Source organism: Pleurodeles waltl, chromosome 4_1 (genome assembly GCF_031143425.1).
Source record: "Pleurodeles waltl isolate 20211129_DDA chromosome 4_1, aPleWal1.hap1.20221129, whole genome shotgun sequence".
NCBI lineage: Eukaryota > Metazoa > Chordata > Amphibia > Caudata > Salamandridae > Pleurodeles > Pleurodeles waltl.
Window position 1 is genome coordinate 132,292,075 of NC_090442.1, and position 11,683 is coordinate 132,303,757.

Genomic DNA, 11,683 nt, shown 5'->3' on the forward strand with positions numbered 1-11,683 from the left:
AAGAGGGAAACACTGATTTACATGTAAATCAGGAACAGGGGAAGAAAAGAGTGCCCCTAGCTAGGATCATACACTGGATCTGGTACATGCAAGACAGGGCTAGAGTACCACAGGTAAAAGAGTCACCAGTGAAATTGTGTGCACCATTTGAATTCGTGTCCACTGAGGATAAAAAGCATGTTTGTTTTACTAATGATTCATTGACTGAAATGTTGTTTTCTGGCACAGGAGAAGGAACAGCGTTGTACAATGTGTGTCAGATTTTAAAGCAAGAGCTGCGTGAGATGTGTCATTTTTACACTGATTCTTGGTTTACTGCCAATGGTTTAGCCGTTTGGTTTTCCACACGGCTTGTACCTAACTGGTTCAATTCCCTTGCAGATATTAAAGAGAAAAATTCAGAGAGAGAAGTGTTCACCCAGAATTCTGACTTAGTGGGGATGGCTAAGTGGGTGCACCAGAAATGTGAACAGCTGGGAGAAAAAGCCACTTACAGGTGGGCAGAGATGAAAGAGATGCACATTCCCCTAGATTTGATAAAAACTGTGCAGCACGCACAAGCGCAATCTGCCCCACAAACAGTCACAGAGCCGTTGGGGAGAGAAAAGTTACCAGGACAGATATGGCAAATTGATCAGGTTTTAGGGGGAGTGATTGCTGCAGATTACCAAGGAGAAATCAAAATTATGCTGATAACTAGAAAAGAATCTGATTCATTCATACAAATTGGAGACAGAATTGCCCAACTTGTCACAAGTGCAGTGAATGGAGGTTTGGTAAAGAAGGAGTCTGCCCCAGCCCTTCTAACAGTGCAAGAAAAGGGAAGCTGTGGTGCAGCAGATAAAAACCTCAGTGCTGAGGTGTGGGTTGAAGCCCTAAGTGACCCTCCAGAATCTGCAGAAATTATAACAAAGGGCCCCAAAAACGTCCTGCTGATTATAAAACAGGGAAAGAAAGAGGAAGGGTACATTTCAAATGACAAATGTTATTTGCAAGAAAAGTCATACTTTTTTCTTTTGCAGATCCTACCACGTTTCGCCACTGTCCCTGAGTGTGCTGTGTGGTCCCCCTTCGGGTGTGTGCGTGTGGGGTCGGGGAAGGGACCGAACCCCCAACCTGAACCTGACTGAGTACAGTACAAGCACCATGGATCCATTTTGCGCAAATGGCGCCTTCAATTCAAGTTCAACTTGTTTGATTACATTCTTCCACTGGAACTAAGCAACCTTAACAGCTAACTGTCTGTGTTTTTTTGTTTGGAACTCTGACTTTCACTTACTTTCCAGCACACCTTTCAGGTGGACCGTGCACCTTTACATGAGTAGAACTCATGCTACATCAAATTGCTATTTTAGAGACACTATAATCTCATTTAGAGTATAAAAGTTTCAGTCTTTTCTGTGTAGATGTATCTGATGTGAACGGTTATGAGATCTATATGTTAATCCACTTCCATTGCTTCACAGTGATTGCTTTGATCATTCAAATCTGATTTGCTGATAATGTTTTTTTTTTTGTGCTGATGTTTTTTTTGTTTTTGTTTGACAGAAGAGATATGTGAAACAAAAATTCATTGGTCATAGGGTGGAATGTGATGCTATTAATTTTGTTTGACCAATGACTTTGTGTTTCACCACTGCGCATATTAGTTGCTCAATGTTCACCAGTAGCACGTTATATGTTTTGTTCAGTTTAGCCGCCTATTGGCTTTGACATGGCATTAGCCATTATTTTCTGTCTTCAGTTTAGCCGCCTATTGGCTTTGACATTGCATTAGCCATTACATTCTGTATTCTGCCTATTGGCTTTGACATGCTGTATTCAGTTTAGCTGCCTATTGGCTTTGATATGGCATTAGCCATTACATTCTGTATTCTGCCTATTGGCTTTGACATGCTGTATTCAGTTTAGCTGCCTATTGGCTTTGACATGATATTAGACATTGCATTTTGTATTCAGCTCAGCTGCCTATTGGCTTTGACTTGACATTAGACATTACATTTGATATTAAGTTTAGCTGCCTATTGCCTTTAACGTGGAGTTAGACATTGCAGTTGAGAATCCAAACTGTATTTTTCCAAGCTATGTTTTTGCACAAGATGAACCAAGATGTTTTTCTCACACCAGACTAGACCTGATAAGAGAGAGTACATTTGGTGTTTTCCTTTCTGCTCAGGCTTGGGAAGAGGAGAAGTCTAGGATATCTGGCCAGTCTCCAAAGGCTTGCGTAGTTTTCCCGAGTCTGAGAGGAGGGGGCACGCTTTTGTAAGGATGGCTCGGGGCTTCAGAGAATTAGATTCGAATCTGCTTGACTTCGGACTGGAACTTGGCGCCAGTTGCCAGTCTCCTGTGTGGGTAGATAATCTCTTTCTCGCAGTTGACCGGAGTCATCAACTTGCAGACCCCAGAAAGATGAAGATGTAAATAGTTTCTCACACGGTGAAGTATTTGTTTTGCTTTGCATTCAATATCTTATCAATATCATATATATATATAACCTGCTGTGTACATTGCAACTGAGAAGTACTGTGATATATTTTGTTTTCATTGCTGCAATACTTTTACTCATTTGAACGTGTGCTTGAAATCTATTAATTCGTCTCTCACGAACTTGTGGGTGGGGAAGAATTAACAACAATAAAGGTCTTCTTTGAACTCAGAAGAGCATTCCAGATATGTTCTGTAAGCTCTGATACGAGATAAGAAGGAAAGCAGAACAAATACTTGTAAGGGGTGAGTCTTGGTTCTGCTCATATGAACTTATGGCCTTTTCCTGAAATTACTGCAGACTCATCCTTTGAGAACCAATCAACGATTTTCATAGTTAGGTAGGTGTGAAATTGTTGTTATGGTGGTATCATTCATGGCAGTTGTTTTCATGAGCGGAATACCCTTGCAGATAACACTTGCTTGCAATACCAGCAAATTGCATTTCACGTAATAGGCACAATTTCATGAGAATCACATGCATTTCCTGGAAATCAAGTTTGCACACTCCTACTGATAGCAGTTTCAACAGCACATTGTTATGGAGTTGCTTACAAATAGTGCCCGCATTATTTAGAGAACTCCAACTCCCTTGAGACCTTTGCTAGGTACTGGAACTGTAACAAAACAAACTGCTCACATACACCTTTTATTATGGATTTGCCTTAGAATTTATGCTTATCTTACCTCTTTCCACATTGCTTCATTCAGTTGCTGTTCTTATATTTATAAAACATGACTTTGCTTTCCTGTCTATTTGAAATTTTCATTTTGAGTGTCATTCACCTATGTAAAATTATTATACCCTCAAAACACACTGCAGATATACATTTGCACCACGTGTCCGCTGTTATACAGGTAACACTTCATTGCATCTGACTTACACTGTTAGATGAACCTAGTTATTATTTTTCAACATTTATGGGGACTATGATATATTTGGGAATGCAGTTTAATATCGAGGATATTAAACCACATTCACAAATATATAATTAAGAAATTCAGGCGGTCATTCTGACCGCGGCGGTCGGCGGTCGCCGCCCGCCAAGCGGTTCCCGCCGAAAGACCGGCTATTCCGGCTTTCCCGCTGGGCCGGCGGGCGACCGCCAGAAGACCGCCGGCCGGCCCAGCGGGAAAGCCCCTGCAACAATGAAGCCGGCTCCGAATGGAGCCGGCGGAGTTGCAGGGGTGCGACGGGTGCAGTGGCACCCGTCGCGATTTTCACTGTCTGCAAAGCAGACAGTGAAAATCTTTGTGGGGCCCCCAGGGGCCCCACGGCACCCGTTCCCGCCATCCTGGTTCTGGCGGTGGACACCGCCAGAAACAGGCTGGCGGGAAGGGGATCGGAATCCCCATGGCGGTGCTGCAAGCAGCGCCGCCATGGCGGATTCCCTGGGCCAGCGGGAAACCGTCGGGAAACCGCCGGCTCCCCTTTTCTGACCGCGGCTTTACCGCCGCGGTCAGAATCGCCCAGGAAGCACCGCCAGCCTGTTGGCGGTGCTTCCGCTGCCCTCCGCCCTGGCGGTCTTGGACGGCCAGGGTCGGAATGACCCCCTCAGTGCCTAAAGCAAAGGCGCCATAATTTTAAATCATAATGAGGGATTCAGAAAACTCACTAAAACCAGGCAGAGATGCCACAATTTAGGTAATCAAGGTAGAAGTTTTCCATCCATTACCTTAAATGGCCTGGGTCGATCTGGATACTTGAAACGATGGATGACCAGACCTAGAGTTGTCAGTCCAATGAAAAGCCAGCGAGGGAAGCTAAAGAAAGTCACCAGCTCATCGATATTTCCAATCCATACCATCAAAAATATCAGGGGCAGCTGTCAAGCAAAAGATGAACACCAATTAGTTGGGTGCAGAACTTCTTAGATGCATTTATTAATTCATTATAGCAAAGTGATGAAAAGTTATTTATAAAAAAAATACAAATGCTACTCAAATGCACAATATAAAGCAGTACTAGTGGTCCTGTTGCATGATGAGACAAGGGGACAGATTTATTAAGGGCCTGATTTAGAGTTTGGCAGATGTGTTACTCCATCCGTGACGGATAGCCCTTCCGCTGTGTTACAAGTTTCATAGGCTATAATGGAATTGTAATACAGTGGACAGGATACCCGTCACATTTGTGATGGAGTAACCCCGTCCGCCAAACTATGAATCAGGCCTTAAGTCTGAGCACACAATGCTAGCGTGACACAAAGTGATGCAAGGCAACACAAACTGGTCTGCACTATCTACCACAAGTATTTTGCTCTGAAAAGATCATCTTTTCACAGCTCCAAACCCACTTTCAATGCACGCAGCCTTGGATTTTGATGCATTTTGATCTATTAAGATAGCCAGACCGAGCTTTGCATAAAAAATGAACAACTGCTTAAGTCAGGAACAAACAAGAGGAAAGGTGTTAATTCTTTAAAAAGATATGGTCGAGAGGTTTGCGTCGCCGGAGTGGCAGAAAGAGTGACGCTTCGGTGGCACAAGCCTCTCATAAATAATCCTGTGTTTTTATCTTCACGCAATGCAGCACAGCTAATTTGGATGCTGCCTTGTCCTACATTGAAAAAAAAAATTGTAAATCTGGGCCAAAGTGTTTTTTCTGCAGTATTTTGGAAACTGGCAAAAACTTAAAGAAACAGGAAGCACTTTCTATAGATTGGGGACTAATTGAGGAAAAAGCAGATGGGGAGAAGAAAAAGCTAGAAAGAGGCATAGAGCAAAGAAAGGGAACACAAGTTGGTGGCACCAGAAAACTTAAACACTTAAAAACAATAGACCACAATCTAAATTTGCACCAAGCAGAGCACGACTGCTGTCTATGTAGCACAATTAAACTATCGACTGAAGGCTTTGTGCTCCTTTCTTTTTTTGTGTGGATATTTAAACATTCCTCCTGTGTATGGATTGTGTAACTCTTTATTTTCAGTCATGGTGGAATTAAGACTGTGATCCGTTCTAATTAGGGTACACCATTTTAGTGATGAACAAAAGTAATTCATTCCTCCTAATAGTCTTAACATTGGCAACATTCATCCAGTTTAGCCATGGGAGTTAATATACCTCTAAACATACACCATATAACACGGACTGAAACATTACATAACTTGGACTATTTAGTTATTCCTATGATTCAGGCTCTCCTCTAATATAGCTACATTTCTGAAAAAGCCATTTAACGACAGGAGAAACCTGGATCATTTAAAGCCCAGCGGATAAATCATGTTCCCTCTAGTATGATAGGAGAAACACACGCCACACTATATTTTGAGCTTCCTGCCTACATTGCAGATGTTTTCCCTGTGATGGCTCCTGTTGTCACAGCTGGAGCACCACAGGGGGAACGTGGCTTATGGCTTGGCCCTCTGTGGCTTGGCCTCCTCTTGAATTTGCCCTCTGACATCGCTCTACATGACTGCCCAATGACATGAAACTTCCTTGACTCCATGCCTTTGTGACCATGGACGTCTTTTAGGGGTCTCAGCTGCGACCCCTGGCTTACCCTTTGCGACCACTAGCACTGCCTTTGAAACCCTTGACCTCAAGGGGGAAAGATTAGTGACTGGAATAAAGCAGCATCTCCTCCATAGCTCGACCTTATAGATGTCCATTGGAGTGCCATTTACCTTGTTTTCTATTAAGTTTCTATTACACTAATAGTGAAGAAAATTACATTTTCACTAGTTAATAAAAAATAGAGCTGAAATAGGTATTTCCCTAGCAGCAGAGGTAAGTAGAATACTTTTAAATGTATGTGATGTACATGTTTACAGGTGAGAGTGTGTTTACGAGAGAGAGAGTGTATGTGTGAATGAGTTTGTATGTGAAAATGAAGATCGAAGGGTGCTTGATGTCACTTCCCCTGGCATTTTTGGTAAACTGACCTCCATGCTTTTTACGCTGCCCTTTGGAAGACTTCCATACTCCAGACCCATGGGCTTATTATGCATCTCAGAAATGTACCACCACACTGAGGAGTGAGAGCAGCATTTAGTCTTGCATCCAGACGTACCTCTACAGTTTTTTGCCACCCACGGTTTCTAAGTGAGGATTTACAGCTTGGACTTACTTTGCATCTTGGAAATGTACCACCACACTTGGGAGTGCACTATTTCTAACTGGAGATTTACACCTGAGCGTAACTAAGTTCCTACTAGTAACCTTTCACCATTAGGCACTGATCTCCACTCCGGGGGCAGAGATCTCCCTATGGTAAATTATGGAGAAAAAAATGAATTGTATTATTTCTGTCAATACATTTTTTGAAGATATTTTAATGCAAAATAAAAATGGAAATTAAATGGAAATAGTTATTAATAGCCTAGAACTAATAAATTAAAATGTTACTGAACAGTTATAATCAAATGTAATAGTTATATTATGAATATAATAATTAAAATATAATAATTCAAGTTATCAATATTTTTAAAAATTCCACTCTCACTAGCATTCTAAAATGTAATTAACATTCTGTAAATTTACTTAAAAGTCATGTTTTCAATCAAAGTTAAGTTTACATTTCTATTGAAAGTTTCATATTTTAAAAAAAGTTTATTTTTACATTTATATTCCCTAAATTTAATTGAAATCGTATATTATTTTTAATGTTTAAAGCAAACAAATACATATACATATATATATGTATATTTATATATTGCCAACAATTCTCCTGTTACATGCAGAAAGTTCCCGGACACCAAATGGAGGTCCAAAAAACTTTTATTCACCAATGCTTCCTCCCAGAACAACGCGTTTCAGCCATAGCCTTGATCATGTAACAATTGAGAGTGTCTCACAAACCAACTATATACCACACCCAACATACACATAAGGACAAAAATAAAAGAAGGACTATCAGGTCACCCAACTAGCCCACAGTGTGCAAATCTCAGCACCCTCTTGGAATGTCTAGAACTACCTACCACTAATCAAAACACCTCCCACACTTTCACATCTATCACAAAAACTTATTATATAAAAACACAACAACATTGAATAAAATATGATTAGAATAACTGGCAAAAAAAATATAAGTACACATGTCCAGCAGCTTCAATTAACCTTAATGCACATTCATCTCCTCACTTGAATTTAAACCCCCAGGGCTCAGGGTGCTGAGTCTAATAATCAGTTTTGATTCCAAAATCCTCATTTTTCTCTCTCTATTGCCTCCCCTGATACATCCGAGGCTACTAATTCAGTAGCGGTCCAGGTGTGGACCTAGTCATCCACATATTATTGCCAACAATCCTCCTGTTACATGCAGAAAGTTCCCGGACACCAAATGGAGGTCCAAAAAACTTTTATTCACCAATGCTTCCTCCCGGAACAATTGAGTGTGTCTCACAAACCAACTATATACCACACCCTCCCCTGAAACATCCGAGGCTACTAATTCAGTAGCGGTCCAGGCGTGGACCTAGCCATCCACATATTATTGCCAACAATCCTCCTGTTACATGCAGAAAGTTCCCGGACACCAAATGAGGTCCAAAAAACTTTTATTCACCAATGCTTCCTCCCAGAACAACGCGTTTCAGCCGTAGCCTTGATCACGTAACAATTGAGAGTGTCTCACAAACCAACTATATACCACATCCAGCATACACATAAGGACAAAAATAAAAGAAGGACTATCAGGTCACCCAACTAGCCCACAGTGTGCAAATGTCAGCACCATCTTGGAATGTCTAGAATGGCCCATAAGCTATACCAAAGTTGATCTTGCAATTACAAAATTATCCACATTATTTGCTCTCTTTATACATAAATTCATTGAATCTCAATATAATCATTCAAATAACTTACATATTGCATATAAAATATTACATATTACATATTAAATACTGTTAATAACCCAAATGGTCCAGAGCAGTTTTATACAGTCATTACATATATGGTATTAAATATTAAATATTAATTATTATTAATATCCAAAATAGTCCAAAACAATTTTTCGAAAACATAATATGCACCGAATACCATTCTGTTCCTTAAAATATCCACATTAATCACTCTCCATGACCTAATTAATTATAATCATTTGATTGACATCCATATTAAATATTTAAATATTTTAAATGCGTTGTTCTGGGAGGAAGCATTGGTGAATAAAAGTTTTTGGGACCTCCATTTGGTGTCCGGGAACTTTCTGCATGTAACAGGAGGATTGTTGGCAATAATATGTGGATGGCTAGGTCCACGCCTGGACCGCTACTGAATTAGTAGCCTCGGATGTCTGGCAACGTTGGTGTTTTATTGTATATTTATATATATATATATTTCATTTTAAAAGTTGAAATAAAGTAATTATTTTAACATAATTTCCTAAGGGGTGTTATTTTAAGCTTCTGCCTCTATTATTTTCTGTGGAAGTGTGCTGCACTACCTGTGAGTGGTCATGTGCTACACATACTCCAAGGTGGGATAGAGTATATTTATGAATGTCGTATTGGTTTTGGGGCTATGGTAACTTTAGAAGTGTAGTTTGTGAATAGCAATGGGCTTACTCTTTTGTGGATGGGTGTTTTTATTTGCATGTCCCTCCCTAAACACATCCTTAGCTTTTTCTACAACCCTAAACCCATCAGAATTAGTTGTAAATGTCCCCCTATATCCCACTACTCCCCTGGTACTTCCCCCATTCACTACTAAGTAATAAACTTGCATGTGTGGAGATCGCCTCATAGAAAAGATAGTAGAGGTAGAGGCAGGGAACTCCACCCGTAGGTTTGATAATTCAATATTGTAGTAGTAAGTAGTACAATGATAGAACAACTTTACATACTAGTAAATGCAGTTTGTGAATTGGTCCCAAAGTACCAGAACAATACAGCTCTTGTCCTCCATCAATCAGGGCATGGGCACCATCTGCCTTCCTCGCAGTGACTCAGATTGTCCCATACCTCCTCTCCCATATTACACAATTAGCAGTGAGAAGATACAGAATCATGCTGGCATGTGTGATGCCCGTACCTCCTAAACCCACTTGAAAATGGGCTTGCCATTCCAGCATACTGACTTAGGTAAAAATCATTGATGGGAGTCTTCCTCCCATTGATTAGTATAGTAGGGTCCTGCCAAGTTTCCAAACTCATCAACCTTGGTTAGTAGCTCAATCAATGGTGACCCTTTAGCGAGTCACACTCTTAGGGCCATATGTACGAACACATTTTCCCATAGACACAGAATGGGTAAAACCCTTTCATACACCTGGCCCTTAATGTCTAACCAGATAGAGGTGCAGGTTCCAACTACTCTTCATCTTCTACACCATCATGCCATGTGAAGATGTGCAGGGACAAGGCTGGCACCAGGGAATCTGCCAACCGTTACTCAGACCTACGCTAGGACCAAATAGTTCAGCATTTGCATCCTATTTGGTCCTGGACCCCCGTCATTCCCCCTCAAGAAGGTCCTGTTGGTGTTTCTTGTATTTCTGAGGCGAGATTTACTTTCTACAATACCTTCAAACACTGATTTAAGGCCCAATGGGCAGGTTGTCTGCAAGCTCCATAATGGCTTTCTGCGGGCCTGGAGAAACAACTAATCTCTAGAATAGTCCAAAGCATTTATACTTTCATCACAACTAATCCCATGCAGAAGGACACCCAAAAACCTCCTTACAAGTCCCACCAACCATTGAGCCGGTTCTGGCTACCTCATCTGCCCTTACATCCAGAGATACAATGTTTCAGCCACAGGTGGTTGGATTCAAAGGGCATGAGGGACTTTGACCTCCCACTGGAAAAGAAAAAGATGAAAAGGCAGAGCAGCTGGAAATAAATTGCTTTCGCTGCTCTGTAATGCTGGTGTGAATCCTTGTTTTTTTCCTGTGGAATAGGGGTCAAGGGAATGTGACCTGAGGCCTCCTCAGCATTACGCATGTGTTAGCAGGTCGAAAGATTCCTCGCCCAAGAGGCATAAACCAGGCCGGTGACGACAAACTGGGGGGTGTGGTGAGCTTTTATTTTCACAAACGAGTTTCCCTTTTGGGTTTTCTTCACATGACCCGGGTCGGGAATAAACAGTGCCATTAGACTAAATGGTCAGGGTGAGCCTTTGTTAATGAGGTGTTACAGGCATGGGAGGGGTAGCCTCCCAGAGCCTCTAGAAATGCTTTGAAGGACACAGATGGTGTCCTCCTTGCATAATCCAATCTACACCGGATCAGGGACCCCCAGTCCACACTCTGGTGTGAAACTGGACAAAGGAAAGGGGAGTGCCCACTCCCTTGTCCACCACCACTCCGGGGGTGGTGCTCAGAGCTCCTCCAGAGGGTCCCTGAGTTTTGCCATCTTGGACTCCAAGGTGGCAGGGAACTCTGGGAGCATCTGAGTGGCTAGTGCCAGCAGGTGATGCTAGACCCCCCTCCCCTGATAGGTGCTTACCTGTGTAACTGACCAATCCCCTTTCAGGGTTATTTAGGGTCTCTCTCTTGGGTGGTTCTTCAGATTTGGATAGCAATACTCGAGCAGGAATCCTCTGCATCCTTTACTTTACCTTCTCAACGGAGAAACTGTATCTGGACCCTCCAGGAACTCTACAAACTGCAACAAAGAAGCAAAGACAACCTCTGCAACATTGTATCGTCAGCTCCTGCCAGCAACTGCAACTGTTTCCAGGTCGTTTATCCTCTGAGGATAGCCTGTCTTCAGCCTGCACCAGAAGAACGAAGGAATCTCCCTTGAAGTGATGGAGTCACTTCCCTGCTTCAGCAGGCACCCCTATGCAGCGACGACTGGTGGCATGGGTCCCCTCTCCTGAAGAAGTGCGTGGATCTGAAGTGGTCCCGACAGTCCTGACACCCAACTGTCCAACTTTGGTGGAGGTAAAAGCTCTCCTCCCCACGCAAGACAGTACCCCACTGCACTGCGTGTTTTGAAGTTACCAAGGCTTGTTGGCATCCTTCCACAAAGTTTTTTGTGCACCATGCAGCTCTGGCCCCCAGCACTCTATCCTGCGACACACATCTTCCTGAGTGGTTCTTTGGCTGCATGGGATCCCTTTGTGTAGCGTTACATGGTCCTCCTTTTGCACCTTATTTTCCTCCATGCTGTGGGACTCCTGTGCACACTGCCTGGTCTTCTAAGAGCTCTCTGAGTTGCTGAGAGCCCCCTCTGACTTCTACTCCTGTGTAGAGTGCTCCAGGACCCTCCTGGTCCCGGACAACACCATTTTCCGCTAACAGCAT

General features: G+C 42.3%; 1 protein-coding gene across 1 annotated transcript in view; it reads right to left on the reverse strand.

The window, feature by feature from the left end:
• The window catches only part of LOC138287453 (cystine/glutamate transporter-like), a 348,836-nt gene that overhangs the window by 104,733 nt on the left and 232,420 nt on the right, over positions 1-11,683 (reverse strand). Inside the window, exon 10 of the mRNA XM_069227882.1 lies at positions 4,164-4,313. Coding sequence (XP_069083983.1) covers positions 4,164-4,313 — 150 coding nt within the window. The remainder of the gene's footprint in view (positions 1-4,163; positions 4,314-11,683) is intronic.